At 48.2% G+C, this 18817-nt stretch overlaps 1 protein-coding gene across 3 annotated transcripts in view; it reads right to left on the bottom strand.

Moving 5' to 3' along the window:
• Window positions 1-18817, bottom strand: part of RBL1 (RB transcriptional corepressor like 1) — a 1112731-nt gene that overhangs the window by 504276 nt on the left and 589638 nt on the right. For all 3 annotated transcript variants that reach the window (XM_069652118.1, XM_069652119.1, XM_069652120.1), the window contains 2 exons: window positions 7657-7923; window positions 7053-7267 (listed from right to left, as the gene is read on the bottom strand). In XM_069652118.1, coding sequence (XP_069508219.1) covers window positions 7053-7267; window positions 7657-7923 — 482 coding nt within the window. The remainder of the gene's footprint in view (window positions 1-7052; window positions 7268-7656; window positions 7924-18817) is intronic.

An 18817-nucleotide genomic window follows, 5' to 3' on the forward strand; every position in this document is an offset into this window, starting at 1 on the left:
GCATGCGCAGACGCGCGTGGGGGACCAGGTAAATGCATGACGCCATCATGCCCAGTAACCGCATAGCTTTGCGTACTGTTATCTGTTGACCTGACTGATAATGCGGAATTTGCAGAAGTATATTCCGAATTCTCTCTTCCGAAGGGAAGGTCAATCCTTTCTGAGTATCTAGGATAGCTCCTAGAAACTGTTTTGAGGTGCTTGGCACCAGACTTGACTTTTTCTCGTTGATGGAGAAGCCTAATTCGTGGAGGAGGTCGATAGTCCTCTGAATGTTTGACCTGCAAATTCCTGGGGTTTCCCCCGTTATGAGCCAGTCGTCCAGATAAGGGTACACCGGGATTGCTTCCCTGCGTAGGTGTGCAGCCGCCACCGCCAGTACCTTGGTGAATACCCTTGGTGCTGAAGCTATCCCGAAGGGCAGTACCTTGAATTGGTAGTGGCGACTGTCCACCTTGAAGCGCAAGTACTTTTTGTGCGCTGGGAGCATGGAAATATGAAAATAAGCATCTTTCATATCCAAGGTTGCCATGTAATCCCCCTTTTTTAGGAGGGGGATTACCTCTTGTAGCGTGGTCATACGGAATTTTTGGGGCTTGACATATTTGTTGGCAGGCCGTAAGTCCAATACTGGGCGCATTGTCAAATCTTTCTTTGGCACAAGGAAGTAAGTTGAATAGATACCATTGTTTACCTGGTGTCCTGGGACGAGTTCTATCGCGTCCTTTTCTAGCAGAATGGCGATCTCCTCGAGAAGGATCCTTTGATGCTCTAGGGAGTGCACTCTTTGTCGTGGAGGATGATTCCGGGGACGCTGCAGTAGTTCTATACAATATCCTGCGGATACTGTTGACAGCACCCATCTGTCTGAGGTGATCCCTTCCCAAGCCTGGGTGAAGGTGGAAATGCGTCCCCCTACTGGGGTTGCGTGGCAAGGGACCCTGAACTGAGCGTCACTGTTTTGGTGGAGGCGTGCCACCGCCCTTGTTGGGGCTGCCTCTGCCTCTTCCACGACCTCTCTTGTTACCCCTGCCGTAACTCTGGGTAGACTGCTGGTTGTTATTCCATTGTGTACCTTGTCCCTGGGCATAGTTGCCTCTTTGTGAATTTTGGCCGCGTGGGCGACGAAAATTATTGTTCCCCCTCTGGTTAGGGGGTTTGTTGGTAAGCTGGCCAAGGGATTTGAGAGTCTCATATTCATCTTTGGCATTTTTAAGTGCGTCTTCGACCGCTTTCCCAAACAATAGGTCGGGTTCCACTGGCTTGTCTATTAAAGAAGCCTGGGTTTCTGTCTTGAATCCCGACTGCCGTAACCACGCATGTCTCTTGATAACAGTACCTTCTGCTATCAATCTCCCTGCGTTGTCAGCGGCGTCGAAAGTTGCTTTTAAAATGCAACCAGACACGGCTCTCCCCTCTGCCGAGATCCGAGCCAGCTGGCCCTTTAACGGTTCTGGAGCAGAGGCAATGAGCGCCGCGACTTCTTCCCATTGATGGCAATTGTAACTAGCCAACAGGGTGGTGGAATTCGCAATCCTTGCTTGGTAGGCGGACGTTGAGGCTACCTTTCTGCCAAACCCGTAAAGTTTTTTGCTCTCCTTGTCGGGAGGAGCTTCTGATGAAGATAAGGGCGTGCCAGCCCTCTTTCTAGTGTTGGTCACCACTAGGGAATCTGGTTTAAGATGTCCCTTTATATACAGAGGGTCAGACTGGGCTGCCCGGAAAATCTTTTCAATTCTGGGGTTGACAGCTCTGGTGAGGTTAGGATTCACCAGGGAAGGATCTATTCTTCGTTGGATGGATTTGAGGATAGGGATGGTCTGAGCGACCGGTCTTCTCTCTCCTACAAACTCCTCCGCGAAGTCCCTTTCCTCCTGTACACCGTGGGTGTCGATGTGGAAGTGTTCCGCTGCTCGAGCGAGAACCTCGTTAAGGAGGGGCTGGTTATCAACTGGAGAGTCAGTAACTGGGGCTTCGCTTTGTACTGGGGAATCTACTCTGTAAATTTCCTGCTCATCTTCTCCCTCCTCCAGGTCCTCATCCTCTGCATAGTAATCTGTCCCGGTTTGTTCTTCCATAATTGCAAACTCCTGGTCCTCTTCAGGGAAAACTTGTCCCTGATAACTGGGGAGTGGAGTAGAATATGGAGTGGAGTAAGGCTGAACCTCGAAGGGTTCAGGTCTTTCGACCCGGGGCTTTTTACTTAGCGGGATAGGATCGGAGGAGCCTGAGGGTGTGGCCCCTTGAGGGTTATATGAAAGAAAGTGTTCTGGGTTCTTATCATAAAAATCAGCCAAGGAAGACATCCTAGACATAACCCTGTCTATGTCTTCACTGGACCATTCCCTGGAACAGGGTATTAATTTAGCAGGTGATTTATTTTCAAGGGTAGACTTGTGTTTGCTTGTCTGCTTAGGCTTTACAGGGGTGGAAGGCTGTGCTTTCCGCTGTTTCCCCCCTTCTCCGTGCGTGGAAAAATGTTTTCCCTGTCCCTTGGGGGCCCCAGCGACTTTCGACGCCTGGCGTCGAGGGTCTGGAAAGGTATCTGTGTGCTTCGGGCGTGGGGCCTCACTGGTGTTAACCGCGGTCTCGGTATCTTGGAGCGCGGCCTGGGGGTGGAAGTCGTCTTCGTCTCCCGACGATCGAACTTCCGTTAGTGTGTGTAGCGAGGCACTCTTGGCAAGAGTGGATGATTGCCTTGCGTCGTGAGGCGATCTCGATCGAGAGCGCCCAGAGGACACCGAGTCGGACCGTTCTTTTTGTGCCTCTTTCCGGGAAGTCGACGTCGTCGAGGTCCGGTTGGTCTTAGTGTGTTTAGTGTGTGTTAGGTGTGTAGCGCTTGCGTCGCCGGGGGTCTTCCCCATAGCCGCCTTGCCGGACGACCTTCCGAGGTCGGGGACCTGCGCTCGTCGGCTGTCTTTCGACGCCGTAATGCCCTCGCCGTCCGAAAGTACGGCGTCGCTGCCATCGCTGAAGGCGCCCTCCGCTGCCATGGCCTCCTGCCTGGCGTGGTGGGCCCAACGCTTTGTCGAACGGTCCTTAAGTGTCTTAGGTTTAAACCTACTACACGCTCTGCAGTTCGCTTCGGGGTGATCCCTCGGCAAGCAGAGATTGCACGTGGCGTGCCTGTCGACCCAAGGGTATTTGCGATTGCACTTGGGGCAGAATTGAAAAGGGGTACCCTCCATACGCACCTTAAGGCAGCGGGCTGCTAAGTGTAGGAATATATATAAATGTAACTATATATCAAGAGTGAAGAGTATGTACCACCCCCCACTCTCCCTACTTGTAAGGGCCGAGGCCAGCGGCCTACTAGGCCCGGGCCGAGGCCAGCGGCCTACCGAGGCCCAGATCCGTCGTGCAGCAGTCGACGGTCGATGACTTCTCCAGCCGTCGTCGAGGTTGAGGGTCGACGTTGGGGTGGGGAAGGGAATGAATAAGAATTAAAATTATAATAACAGCAAAAGTATGGCTAAGGCCAGGGAACTCCGCAAGATGCTTCCGACCAGTATGGCGGAAAAAAACAATCTGAGGATCCTACACGCGTGAGGGATCTTGGGTACAGTGGACGTCACACTAGGGATAGTATTACTGGCACGCCTGTGTCGACGCCCATTTTCGACTTTCGAAAAACAAACTGTAATACTCCGCAGCTTCCACTAGATGTCGGCCTATGCACAGCATGTGATCTAAGCAGATTCCACAAGCCTCAGAAATATATATATATATCACCCATATTCAACATTTATGCAAATTGACTAACATATATATGCACTCTTTTCAAATGTGAACTTCGCACATACTGTGGATCTATCACGGACCCAATGCAAATGAAATATCCCTGGTCTCGCCATTGCATTATAATATGAACATCTATGTGACTATATGTCACTAACACCATGCATCGGAACACACAACTCACCTAATGCACAGCCTTGAAAAAAATCTTTGAAGTGTTAGCACCCTAAAATCCTAAGGATGTAGCTTCATGACTTGCATAGTGAACAACGTATGCACTAGGATGTATGTCACAACAGTGACAACCAAGGTCAACTTACGTTTGTCACATAAGGATACAACCAAATAAAAATCAACATCTGTACCTAACACTACAAGTGTCCTACATTATTGACGAAGAAAATACTGCATTGATACATGACAAAGGGTTATAACCCTATCCAGCGCCAACGTATCAAAGGGTCCCAATCCAAGCAATAAAAATCATATTTTAGTGAACCAATTAATCTCGCAGAAATGTTAGTGGCAATAGATAAACATTCTCAATCTTCTCAAAAAAACATTTTAAACTGTTATTTCTAGTTGATAAAACACACTATGAGGAAGTAATAAAAAAAGGCAGATTTGACTTCCAAGAGTGTGCACTTTTTTAGATGTTAGCAAAAGTAGTGAGAGAGGAAAGGGATAGTCTCTTCTTCTATCCCCTAACCTAGATAGGTGGAACACCAGTGCACACTAGTGAGAGAACATTCACTGGAGGGATAGTGAGTTTCTTTCTCTTTGTAGGGATATGTAGTAACCAGTATTGTACTATAGATGTACAAGCTACAAGTCAGTAACTCAAAGATTTTCTGTCTGCACAGTGTGAATAAAATGCTTTTTCCTCCTACAAACTGATTATACCATTTCCACCTTCCCACACAGAACACTTGCCTTCATCTCCCCCTAGTCAGGTCAAGAATACACTACGCCAACAGCATCTACCTTTGAATGCCGGATTACCGCTGCAAAAAACTACAGCGAATACAGACCGCAGCAGCAAGACTTTCGCTCAGACTCAGAGACAACATCACACCAGCATTGAGAACCAGACAATGGCTACCAGTCAAAAGAAAAATTCACTTCTAAATCCTCTGCATAGCACACAGAGCAATAACAGCCAAGGAGCGGAATTCATACAGGACAAAATCTCCATCTACAGACCAAATCTAACACTTTGATCCAACAATGACATATGCCTCTAATTAAAGCAATACTTGAAACTAAAATATTGCAGATCAGTGTTCTCTTGCATCTCAGAAAATCATTAGAACTCATTACTCTCCAAGGAACTACGAACAGAAGAAGCCCTAAAATTCAGAAAACTGCTAGAAATCTGGCACCTAAACAGGAAGCAATATTGAGAAAAATAAACCACATTGAGAACTCCCCCCCCCCAACCCTAAACACCATGAAAATAGAATGTGCACCACAAATCATTGTAAAACCAAAACAAACTGGACCTGCCCTGCAAAAGTAACGCATAATATCGACAAAAGACAAAAAAGGAATTCAGTCTAATCGAAACAATACAAAGTAGAACGCAGAGACCTCCCTCACCACTAATCCAACTAAAGCTTCAACTAAAGCTTCAACTTTCCTACAAACTCCCTAGTTAACCGTCAAAAACCACACACACGTCCTCACTGCCACAGCACAAACCAGAAAATACACAGCTAACAGCACACCCTTTCTGTAATCTCACTCAACCCAACACACTAAATCTCCAGCACTATGCCTCAGACACAAACCATTCCATAAACACCCACACACCAAAACAACACCTAACCCATACCATCTAGAACTAAGCCTAACACACAGTGACTGCCTTTTCCGAACATAACCCTTAACCATGAAACTGGCAGTGGTGCACAGTATACATCTCATTAACAGTAACATATACAAATTGATAGTTTGCCTTTGTGTGGGGTGCATCCAGCTAAAACGTGGTTGTAGAGCCTCCAGAGTAGAATGCATTCCATAGACCAGGTTGTTTGAACCATGTTCATTCTTAGTACAACGGCTCCCACAATTCTGAATATTGTGTTCATTTAAGTACAATCCAACATCACTTCAAAAGGAGTTTGTGGAGTTGGTAAAAATTATGCATTAGAGTAAACAGGGCAAATTAAATAGGCAGAGCTTTGGTTATGAGGAAAAGGCATATATGTTCTACCCCAGCTGTGTAGAAAGTTCAGCAACCAACCCCAGGGGATGCCAGAGAGACCCTCTAGTATACTTCCAGTACCATGTTCAAGACCCAGCAGTGCCAGGAAATAAATAAGCAGAGCAGGATTTGGGTTAATTTATTTCAATGGTGAACCGCAATAGGGGATCCTTGGGGAGACAGGTATCTGCTGAATTAGACTCCCACCCAACCCAGAGGACCCTTGATGGAACATGTGATGCATAACCCACCAGCCCAGGACTAAGCAATTACAGTGCCAGTTTTGGAGGATGTGGCTGAGTAATACTGAGACAGCCAGGTAGGTACAACACCTTACACAAGTCAAGATATGGGATCTGGTAACCAGGGACTTGTACTCCGGACAATGACCCAAAAGAAACCTTCCCAGGAGGATCTCCCACCAACCAGGAGACAAAACAATGATAGACGGCACCAGGAAATCTGACCAAGTGGACCCGAAAAGCTTGAAGGATAAAATGGAGGAGCCAGCTAGCAGTACCACGATGGGGACAATAGTGGATGTGAACCAAGGTGGCCCATTTGAAGAGCAGAGTTAAGGTAGTGGAGTCCTACCACCCCCTTCTGGATTAAAGAGGGTTTCCTATAAGGTGCTAGGACCGGGAGATAAAACGTCAAGAATGTCAAAAATGCTCAGAAACAGTCCCAGCATGGGACGTACGGCCCATCTAATGAGGTTGAGGATGTGGAACAGCAAGGAAGGACATCCAGCAGTCAAAAGGGAAACTGGAGCAAGAAGCAAAGGACCCATAGCACAGCCAGTATGGTTGAACCATGTCCTAAAATTCAGAAGCTCATCTTTAGGAATTCCTAGGATCTGCAACATATAATACTTACACTAAAGGACGAGCCTAAGCCAGCCCTTCAATCATATAAAAAGCAGGCGCACACCAGTTTTGACAGCCAGCCAATTAGTCCATTTTATGAACACCTGTGTATAGAGTATGGGAGTAAGTTAGTATTAGCTGACAAAAATTACATGCAATCCAATTTTAAAGACTATTAAACACACCATTAAACATCTGGCTTGACAGATGGGGGAAAAAACAGTTTGATGCACCATGCTCACCTTCCTAAAGAACAAGGCCAATGACCCTGTTTTTTTCGGTTTTACTCCATATGCCGGATGAGCTTCTTGTGCTCTGCTGATCTGGCATCGTTTTGGTGAGGGACTAATTAAAGCCTGAGCAGTGAGCGGTGCCTGCACACCAATGTCAGCATTTGACTGCAGTAAGTTCATTGAGATTGGTATGAAGGTCATGCCGCCAGTGTCATTAGGAACACCTAGAAACAAAATTGATATGAAAGAAGGAGGTTAACAGGTATTATATATGCATGGTCATGCTCGATTGAAATAACTTATTTTAGGATTTCAAATGAAGTGCTTAAAACTAGTGCATACAACATGAACAAACTATTGGTTTAAAGTAAAACATCAATACACACAATAATTCTGATCTTTTCACAGAACATAAACTATTGTCTTTTTTAATCATTAAATTAACTGCCATGGCATAAAAGTAGTGTTTGACGTCGTGAATGATAGGCTTCAGGAGATGTACATGCTATTACCATTGTGGTGAGCATAACATTCATAAGCAGCTGAGCATACGCTCCTAAGCAATAGAGCCAAAATAAAAACCTGAAGAGAAAAACAACGAATGTGGACTTGCCATGCACTGGTATGGTCACTTTCTGCCCAGTGGATCCAGTTACCGTGGCAGTTGCCATTGTCAAAATGTTCTGCCCTGGAGAAACGGTTCTTTTTTCAGAAGAGATGCTTGATGGTATAATCTTTAGGTTTGTTGTCTCATTCATTGTCATCTTTTCTATGCCGACATCTTTGGAATAATCATCTCCAAACAGTCTTCTTTTAGCACTACCAGCTGTTGGAGAACTGTAGCGCTCATGAACAGAGATTGGGGAGAGTGGCTGAAAGTCTTGGAAAAGTAAAGGGAGAGAAAACATTGAAACTTAACATACTTGCAGGCATATAAAAGATAATATAGAAGACAATAATATGTAAAAGTACAAGTTTCATTCCTGCTATAAGGAGTCTTACTAACACATTGGAGACGCAGCAAACACAGATTAACAATTCATTCCGTGGCTTCTATGAAAGACTCTATACCTCGGATCTGTCCTGTGGAAATGATGAAATTGAAAACTTCCTTGACTCTCATATTCTCCCTAGCCTGTCAACAGATGAAGCGATGAGTTTAGAAGGGAAGGTGGAGGTAGATGATGTTCAGCACGCAATTTCAAAACTAACAATGGGTAAATCACCTGGCACTGATGGACTACCTAATGAATTTTATAAGGCCCTCCCTGATTCCGCACTACAGCTTTTGTGTGATGTTTTTAATGCTGCTTTTGAGTCTGGTTCACTGCCGGATTCAATGAGACATGCATTGATTACAGTGATGAGGAAGAAAGACAGATCTGCTACCAGATGTGAGAATTATCGACCGATCAGTCTGATAAACTGTGACTGCAAAATATTAGCCAAGATCCTGGCTGTTCGGTTAAATAGGGTGGTTTCAACTCTGATACATGAGAATCAAGTGGGTTTTGTCTCTGGAAGGGCAGTGGCGGACAACATGAGGCGCCTACTATTGACAATTGAGAAAGGGCATAATCAACCAATTGCCAGTGCGGTCATTTCCCTGGATGCTGAAAAGGCATTTGATCGTGTTGAATGGAACTTTTTATTTGCATGCTTGGGGAAGATGAAATTTGGGCAAGAATTCCGGCGATGGGTTAAGTTGTTATATACTAACCCTTCTGCAAGTGTGCTGACGAATGGACTTATTTCCGATCCGTTTGAGCTTCATCGTGGTACAAGGCAGGGTTGCCCTCTTTCACCTCTCCTTTTTATTATATCTATGGAACCTCTAGCAGTGAGCTTAAGGGCGGATGTACGCCTTCAACCGGTAATTGGAAATGGTCGGAATAATTTGGTTTGGTTATATGCGGATGATTTGTTGATTGCCCTTCAAGAACCGGCTATTGGTATTTCTTATTTGATGCAAGACATTCATTCCTTCTCCGTGATATCAGGATATAAGATTAACTGGAGTAAATCCGAGATCCTTCCAGTCAATGGGTTGTGTCAACGACATACATGTGTTCAATTTCAATTCAGGTGGTGTGCTGAAAAGTTGAAATATCTTGGCATATGGATTGGAGCAGACATAGTGAAGTTACCTGCCATTAACTTTGCTCAGATTCTTCCGACTCTAAAATCCGATTTGATGAGGTGGAGTCTTTTGAAGTTATCGACATGGGGCAGAATCAACTGTTTGAAGATGAACTTGGCTCCTCGGATAAATTACTTGCTGAGCATGCTACCCATTAAGATACCAAGAAACATCTTTAGGGAGGTCAACAGGATTATGCAGAACTTTATTTGGAATGGGAAGCCTCCGAGACTTGCAATCCGGAAACTTCAACTCCCATTGAAATTGGGGGGAATGAATTTGCCTAATTTCTCAGACTACCATTTATCCTTTTCCACTCGACATTTGTGCAAAGTTATTGACTCTGGAGATGTACAGTCTGAGCATTTTGACCTCTTATCTTGGGAATGCAGTGCTGTGTCCCAATTAGACCCGAGATCTCTGCTGACCACTCGAAGGAATAAATCTAGAAAAATCAGCGCCCTTACTTCATTTTTGCAAGACTGCTGGTGTGAACTCTCAATCCGTGTGGGTGCAGATCCATATTTACATCCAGATGCCTCCATATGGAATAATCCAGCCTTGAAGTATCAGGGCAAAACACTGTTTTGGACAGAATGGTTTGTGGCTGGTATCAAATACATTGGAGATTTGTTTGATGGGGAGAACTGGTTAACGTTCACTCAGCTTGGCCAGAGGTGTGATATGACGAAATGTTCATTTGCCGAATATCGGAAGTTGAAGATTATTATTTCAGCTTGTATTGAGGTGCCACAATTGACTGTTCAGAGTCCAGCCTGGGCAGCTGTAACTGTATGCCTCAGTGCATCTCACCCTGCTTCTACCATGTATGGTATCATAAAGGCTACTCGGAAAGGTGATCCGAGATTACCTGCTCTGTGGGCGGAGGAATTGGGGGAAGATGTGAACTTCAGATGTTGGCGAAGGTGCTGTGAGAACACTAGTTTGGTGAGTTTGGATTGGTCCCTCAGAGCATCTCAAACGAAGTTGTTGTTTAGGGCCTATTGGACGCCGGAGAAACTATTCAGGAGACAACTTTTAGACAACAATCTTTGCTGGAAATGTAAATGTTCTAGAGGATCTCTGAGTCACTTGATTTGGTCCTGTCCTAAAACGATGCAGTTCTGGGAAAAGGTGTGTGAGAGATTAAGCTTGGTCTTAAACATTGCAATCCCCATGAATGCCTCATTATTGATTTTAGGCAATGATTCTCTTCTGGAGGATATTGACTTTGGAAAGAAAGTTTGGCTGCTACGTGCATGTATGGTTGCTAAGAAATTCATTTTGAGGTCCTGGAAATCGAGTAATTCTTTCAACATTGATGATTGGGTGGAGGAGCTTCTTACAATTTCAACATATGAAAGAGCTATTTACAAACTCACTGATGACATTGAGAAGTTTTGGGACATTGGGGGCTGCTTTCTTGATGCCTATGCGTAATGCAGAGCTTTGATCTGGGACAATATATACATATCCTTGTACAATGTTGTGCTGTATGACATCTATAGGATGTGTATTGGTTGTTTTATTATTGAATTTGTTATATGGTTCATGCAATTAGTATTCTTAGTCCTTATTTCCTGCGTTGGCTCTTTTCTCTTCTTCTTTCCTGTTTTTCTTCTTCTTCAACCGGTTCTATTTTTTAGTACATTGATGTGTATTTTAAATTGGTTGTGATATGTTGATTATTTACATTGAATTGATTGGCTATGTGTTTACTGGATTATTCATGTTCATGTTTATTTATGTAAAATTAAAAATTGTAATTAAAAAAAAAAAAAAAAAAAAAAAAAAAAGCAGGCACTACCGATCTAATCATCCGCAATTAAAGACCAGCTGCTGGCCTTTCATTCCAAAATTCTCACGCGAAGTGGGGTTCCTCAATGCCAAGCTCACGCACAACCTTGATAATAGATTGCAGCCATTATTCACCCAAGGGGTAGCACAGAAACGGTCCTGGTTAAAATATGGTACCTACCCTACAATGTTAATAACAAGGTCCAGAGTTAGCTGCCAGGGCATTCTAGACCTATGCATAGCCATTAAAATGCAGATATTGATCTTGGTTGTTTTTGTCTCAGTATTGTTAGATGGATTTCTGGAATCTGGCCTGGTGGATAGATTTTAGAGGGCCACTGTAGTGGTTATGAAAAGTGAACTCTGGCAGTTTAGCCAAAACCCAATCAAGGTAAACGTGGAGAGCAGTCAAAGCTATTCTCAGGTGCGTGAGAGTTGGTCAGGGGCCCACAATGAGTACACACAATTACAGTACAGGTATGTATAACCTACCTATACCTATATATATATATATATATATACTATACCATACCTATGTATGTATAGGTAGGTACACACAATGAGTACAGGTATGTATAACAATCCATTATTTATTCTAGGCCTTCTACACACACTGAAAAATGAAACAAACCGGTTACATCGCACAATACTCAATAATAAACCTTTATACATTCTCCATTGGTTCATGGATGCATTAAAAGTCACTTATTCAATACGAAAGTATATTAAGTGCACTAATGATGGCACCAAGTCACAAGTACATTTCTTTACTTTAGCAGTCCAATCCCTAAGAATGGGGCCTTGTGCCCAAAAGTCGCAGAAGCCACAATGCTTCTCACCAGAATGAGTCTTTCGGTAAATTATAATTTACTTGTATGGGTTCAAAATACTATTCGACAATTTTACTAATAGAAGAACAAGTTACTTTCTTACCTGGTAACATTCTTTCGATGGGATGGTCCGACGACGTATTCCATATCTATGACATGTAATCACCACAGCTGTGCTGCTTCGGAAACTTTTCGGCGTCTGCGTCCTGCGTCGATGACGTCGATGCGCCGTCGTCTAGGACCTCCTCCGACGTCCGACGTCATCCGATGTGATAAGTAGGACGCACGACGCCCGTAGCCTCAGTTGTAGTTTTTTCCCCCAGAACGTGTGAGACTAGTCAACTGCCAGTCAGACACAAAGCCTTGCGGAACGTAAGCTGCAATCGCAAAGAAATTCTGCAGCGGGGAAGGCAGGGCGGGAGCGATATGGAATACGTCGTCGGACCATCCCATCGAAAGAACGTTACCAGGTAAGAAAGTAACTTGTTCTTCGAGGGGATTGGGTCCTCCGACGTATTCCATATCTATGACAGACTCCCAAAGCAGTACCAGAGCAAGGAGGAGGGAAAGAATTTAGAATCAAAATTTAGAATAGCCAATCAAATAGCAGAGCAAAGGACCGCCTTGCCAAAGGCCAGATCCTGTGCTCGGATGGAATCAAGGGAATAGTGACGTACAAATGTATGTACTGAAGCCCAGGTGGCTGCATCACAGATGTTGCGAATAGGAACACCCCTCTGCAGGGCAGTAGATGCAGCCATACCCCTGGTAGAAGGGGCCCGCAAGCCAGCCAGTGGGTCCTTACCCGCCAAGCGGTAACACTCCGAGATGGCCAAAATAATCCAGCGAGACAAAGTCTGTTTCGTCACAGCTTGCCCTAAACGCTTTCCAGCGTAACCAATAAAGAGTTGATCGTCCACTCTGACCCAGGACATGCGTGAAACATAAAAGCTTAAAGCTCTCCTAGGATCAAGCCTATGGAGCCTCTCCTCTTCCTTACCAGGATGCGGGGGAGGATAGAATGCCGGAAGAACAACCTTCTGGGCCAAATGAAATTCCGTCACTACCTTCGGAAGAAAAGAAGGACGAACTCTAAGGACAAACTTGTCCTTGTGAAATACAGTGAAGGGTGGCTTAACTGAAAGTGCCTGTAACTCACTCACTCCGCGAGCGGAAGTAACCGCAACTAAAAACACAGTTTTCAGAGTTAACAGCCTCAAAGGGCAAGAATGTAAAGGCTCAAACGGAGCACCCATAAGAAACTTAAGAACAAGGTTTAAATCCCAACCGGGCACCAGGAAAGGTGACGGAGGGAACACATTAGTGAGCCCTTTCAGAAACTGTGAAATTAAAGGGATTTTAAAGTAAGAACACTCTTCAGACGAGCGCTTAAAGATGGACAGCGCCGCCAGGTAACCTTTAATGGTACCCACTTGCAAGCCCCTGTGGGCCAAAGAAAGTAAAAAGGACAGAACCATGGGGATGTCACATGCAAAAGGATCCACATTCTGAACTCGGCACCAGTCGCAGAATTTACGCCAACGGCAACGGTGCAAAGACTTTGTTGCTGGCCTTCGGGCCGAAAGCAACACCTCCATCACGTCTTCAGGGAGGTCCCAATCCTTATACCTCAACCTTTCAGAAGCCAAGCGTGAAGGTTGAGGGATCCGACCTCTGGATGGAGAACCTGACCCCCCTCCCGTGAGAGCAGATTGTCTCGGTAGGGAAGACGACGCGGAGGGCAGATGGACAAGTCGAGAAGGTCCGGGTACCACGTCCTCCTAGCCCACGCCGGAGCAATGAGGATCATCCGGGAACCAAACTTCCGTAACCTCCGCAGCACTTGCGGGATGACGGGGACTGGAGGAAACGCATACAGCAGCGGGAACGACCACTCCACCACAAACGCGTCTCCTAAGGCTCCTTTTGGAGGAAATTCCCGCGAGCAGAACCTTTCGCACTTCCGGTTGACACAGGAGGCGAAGAGATCCACTTGAGGGGTCCCCCAAAGGGCGAAGATCTCCAGGAGAAACTCCTGAGCCAACTCCCACTCGTGAGAGATCGTGCTCTGCCTGCTCAGAGCGTCCGCCGTCACGTTTTCGTCTCCGGCCAGATGAACTGCCGAGATCGAAACTTCCTGCTGGATGGCCCAGAACTCGAGCTGCATCGCCTCCCTGCACAGAGGAAGTGACCCTGCCCCCCCCCTGTTGTTGAGGTAGTGCATGGCCACTGTGTTGTCCGTCAGGATCAGGACACTCTTTCCTCGCGCAGTCGGCAGAAAAGCCTTCAGGGCTAGCCTGACGGCCCTCAGCTCCAACAGATTGATATGGAGTCTGGACTCCGACGGAGACCAACGACCGCTGACTGTCAGCCCGTTGGCATGAGCTCCCCAACCCGTGAGGGATGCATCCGTCACGATCGTCACCTCCGGCTAGGGAAGCCAAAACGGAGCCCCCTTCATCAAGTTGCCTTCGACTGCCCACCACAGAAGGTCCCGGGCGACCGAGGGCGGCACCTGAACCGGGTCCGTCATCCTGCCGGAGGACTGCGACCATTGCGTCTTGAGCGCCCACTGCAAAGATCTCATCCGCAGGCGAGCCTCTGGCACCAGAAGAATGCAGGATGCCATGAGGCCGAGCAGCCTCAAGAACTCGAACGCTGGGAGCGTCTGGGCATGCTGAAACCTGTGCACCATCTGCTGAATGTGAAGAGCCCTCACCTGGGGAGGAAAACACTGCCCCAGGGAAGTGTCGAGCACTGCTCCGATGTACTGGAGCCGCTGTGTCGGCGTCAAATGGGACTTCTTTAAATTGAGGGAGAAGCCCAGCCTGTGAAGGGAGTGGCAGGTGACTGACAGATGATCCAGGACTTGCTCGGGAGAGCTCCCCCTGATCAACCAATCGTCCAGGTAGGGGTAGACGTGAATCCCCCCTTGCCTGAGATGCGCTGCCACCACCACCATGAGCTTGGTGAAAACCCTCGGGCGGAGGTCAATCCGAACGGCAGGACCCGAAACTGAAAGTGCGAGTCGCCAACGGCGAACCTCAGGTACTTCTTGTGCTTGGGATGGATCGGCACATGGAAGTAAGCATCCTTGAGGTCGAGTGACACCAACCAGTCCTGAAGCTGAAGGGCCTGGAGGACTTGAGAGAGAGTAACCATCTTGAACTTGTCCTTCCTGAGGAGTTTGTTCAAACCGCGCAAGTCCATGATGGGTCTCAATCCCCCGTCTTTCTTCGAAATCAAAAAATAAGGGGAATACCATCCCTTGTTCCTCTCCGCTACAGGCACCAGTTCTATGGCGCCTTTCTCCAGCAGGGCTTGAATTTCCTGCGCAAGGAGCGGATCCGGACTCTGCAAAGAGAGGTTCCCCGGTGGATTGTCGCGAGGCCTGTGCCGAAAGGGAAGACAGTAGCCGTGGGTAATGATCTCCAGAACCCACACATCTGAAGTAATGGCTTGCCACTCTACAAGATGCTGCGCCAGCCTTCCCCCAACCGGCGAACCATCGGACATGGCCTCATGACTGAGTGGTAGCGGCCGCGGCGTTACCTGAGGGCAAAGAGGCAACTGCCCGAGCGGCCTTGGCACCACGGGTACACTGTCGTCCACCTCTGGTACCCCTGCGTTGGCCTCTTTGACTGCCAGCTCCTCTCGCTTTACTGAAGGACGAGTAATAGCGAGAGGAACCACCCCTCCACTGCTGTCCCCTAGGACGAAAAGGCAGAGGTTGGCGAACTGCAGCGCCCAACGACTTCGCTGCTGCTTTCGAGGTCTGCAACCTCTCAAGGCTCTCGTCAGCCTTGCTGCCAAAAAGGTGTTCACCGTCAAAGGGCATGTTGAGGAGCCGGGACTGCACATCAGGACCAAACCCCGACTTCCGCAACCACGCAAACCTGCGTATCACGGTGCTCGCCGCCATGGACCTACTGACGCATTCAGCTAAGTCCAAACCCGACTGAACGGACTCACACATGGCATCCTTACCATCCTGGACCATAGCAAGGAAACCATCCCGTTCGTCCCCTTCGGGAATATGTTCAGCCGCTAACGCAACACAGTTCCACAGAGTGTGCGTGAAACGAGACAAGGCACAAATGGAGTTGGCCGCCTGAAGCGCCATACCACCAGAAGAAAACACTTTCTTCGCCCAGCCATCAAAACGTTTGTCGTCCCTATCAGGAGGGATGGTAGGGTACGACGCCTGCTCCGCCGGGGCCGTGGACGCCTGCACCACCAAACTCTCCGGAGTGGGGTGCCTGGTCAAGTAGCAGGGGTCGCTACTGGCTGGACGGTATTTTCACGACAAGGATCTGCCCACCACCGGGAGACTCTCCGGAGCAGTCCAAGCCGCCGCCACCCTTCTCTGTAAAGCCATATGGAACGGCAGTACCGGATCAGTTGGGGGACCAACATCAAGGATGTCCGTCAGATCATCCTGCACAAACTCCCCTGGGGGAGCAGACCATCCCAAGTACTCAAACCCTAGCCATAAGGCGCCGGTACGAGGAATCGGCATGAGAGCCAGGCTCAGGCCTACAAAACTCCACCTTCGGAGAGGTGTCCAGTCCACTGGCATCATGCAGTGACTGTCTCAAATCTTCAAACTGACTATGGCCCGAGACAATTTCATCTAGAACCTGACTAGGAACCAGGCCATCAGAATCCTCATCCGCCTCCGAAATATAGTCCAGGTGGCGAAAAGAAGGCACCCGAGAGTGCTTGCTCTTAACCAGAGCCTTCCTAGGGGGTTCTCCCGTGCCACGGGGTACCTCCGACACGAAAGGCGTCGATGGCGTCGAGCGAATAGGCGCCGGCGTCGAGAGAACCGGCATCAGCGTCGAGGAAATCGGCGTCGACGTCAGCCGCAGCGCCTCCAGCCTCGGCGGCGTCGACACAGCCCTCGAAGCCGGAGCCCCGAGCGTGTCCCGCGACGACCTGAGCATCGACGGCTTCGACGACTTCCTCGGAGCCGGAGCCTCGAGAAAGCCTGTCGATGCCCTCGACGCCTCAGACATCGATGTCTTCCTCGAAGACCTCACAGGAGCACACGGTCTCGAACGCGTCGAGGACCGGGACCTGGAACGGGTACGTCGAGAACGAGTCTCCTTGTCCGAACGGGACCTCTCCCGTGACTCGTGCCGACCACTCTTGCGAGCGGTGACTCTCGACCTCTCACGACCGACCCCACTCGGGGGCGCGGACGGCTTAGTACCCTGCGACTCAAGAATCGCCAGCATTTTCTTCCCGAAGGAAGCCCATTCCTCCGGCGTCGCACGGCTGGTGGGGTAAGCGACGTGCCGGGCAGAGTCCTCCGAAGAGGACCTGGAAGACGACCGGTGTCGGCGCTTCCGAGAATGCCTCGAAGAGGCTGAGGAGTGGCGAGACCGACTCCTAGAAGGAGACCCACGAGACTTCCGACGATGACGCGGAGAATCACCCCTCGAATCATCCGTTGAAAGCCCCGCAGACTTCGACTTCCTGGGCTTCGACACCCGACCTACCGACAACTTCTTCTTACGTTCGCGTAAGGCTTTGGACGTGAGCGACTGGCAGTCGATACAGTCATCCGTGTCGTGGGCCTCCCCGAGGCACCAGAGGCAGGCGTCGTGCGAGTCTGTCACCGACATCTTGGACCCACACTCCCCGCACTTCTTGAAACCCGGCCGCGGGGTCGAAGACGAAGTAGAAGACATCTTCACACGAAGGATTTTCACAAAACGAACAGGTTCGAAGAACCGAAAAGAACAGAACTCTAAAGAGTCGAGGCGTGAACCGAGAAACACGAAGCAACACGTTCGTGGAAAAAACGGAACTGAGGCTACGGGCGTCGTGCGTCCTACTTATCACATCGGATGACGTCGGAGGAGGTCCTCGACGACGGCGCATCAACGTCATCGACGCAGGACGCAGAAAAAAGTTTCCGAAGCAGCACAGCTGTGGTGATTACATGTCATAGATATGGAATACGTCGGAGGACCCAATCCCCTCGAAGTGTACTTTGGTATTTCAGAAGTTACTACCTAGATTTGACTACCAAAAGGCAGTGTAACAGAAAGTTTAGGAAACAAATGGACTTATTCCCAAAGTTAGCCTATGGAGTACATGGGGAGAGCAAATGCTTTGCATTGAATTACACCACCTCCGCACCCCAGCCCCTCACTCCCACCAGCTCCTATTTTCACAGATGACTTGATTGGCTGGCGGTGTACTGAGCTTCGATTTCCTGCAGTTGGTTCCAATGAGGTGTCAGGAGCTGCGGGTGCAAGGATTCTTCCGGTCTGATCCAGATGCAAGATGCAATACCTGGCGATGAAGATTTGCAATATTTACCAATGCAAGCCTCTTCAGGACACTTCACAAGGTGGGGGAATGTGAGTTCCAGCAACGGTCGTTGCACACAGGCGACGACAGGCATCCTAGTCGCTGTCACAGAAGCACCTACAGGACAGGATCCCATGATGCTGTGTGACGCAGAAATTCTGAGGGAAGGCAACTTGTACCACAAGCTGGCAACTACCAAAGTCCTGGGTGCAACCGCGGAACGGCAAGCAACGGTTCTGGTGAGGTAGCCCATAAGAGAGCTGGTCAGTCGACTCTGGACGACTGGATCCTCAAGATGGTATCAAGACTAGTTGATGCTACTACTCCATGGGCTGAAGCACCATACAGGGACTTCATAGATCAGGTAGTCCAACATGAAATCACCGGGTCAGCAACAGGAAGGGATGCCAGGCCTCTTCAAGGGTCGTCTTCATATATTCAGTCAGATGTTTGCCTACAACGGATTCTTGGCTCCAAAACCGATCTGAAGAAATGGCTGCATGAGTCCTCTTCTTATCCATTTTCGAGACTGGAAGCAAGTACAAGCCCACCAATGGTAAGGATCCGAACCATTCAAACAGTCAGTAGTTGTCCAATCAGGGACAACTACTAGTTTCACTCATGCGCCACGCCTAGACTCTCTGCCAGCACAGATGTGGATTGGGACCAGACAGTCCATGCCT

This window comes from Ambystoma mexicanum, chromosome 3p (assembly GCF_040938575.1).
Source record: "Ambystoma mexicanum isolate Mex_15411 chromosome 3p, UKY_AmexF1_1, whole genome shotgun sequence".
NCBI lineage: Eukaryota > Metazoa > Chordata > Amphibia > Caudata > Ambystomatidae > Ambystoma > Ambystoma mexicanum.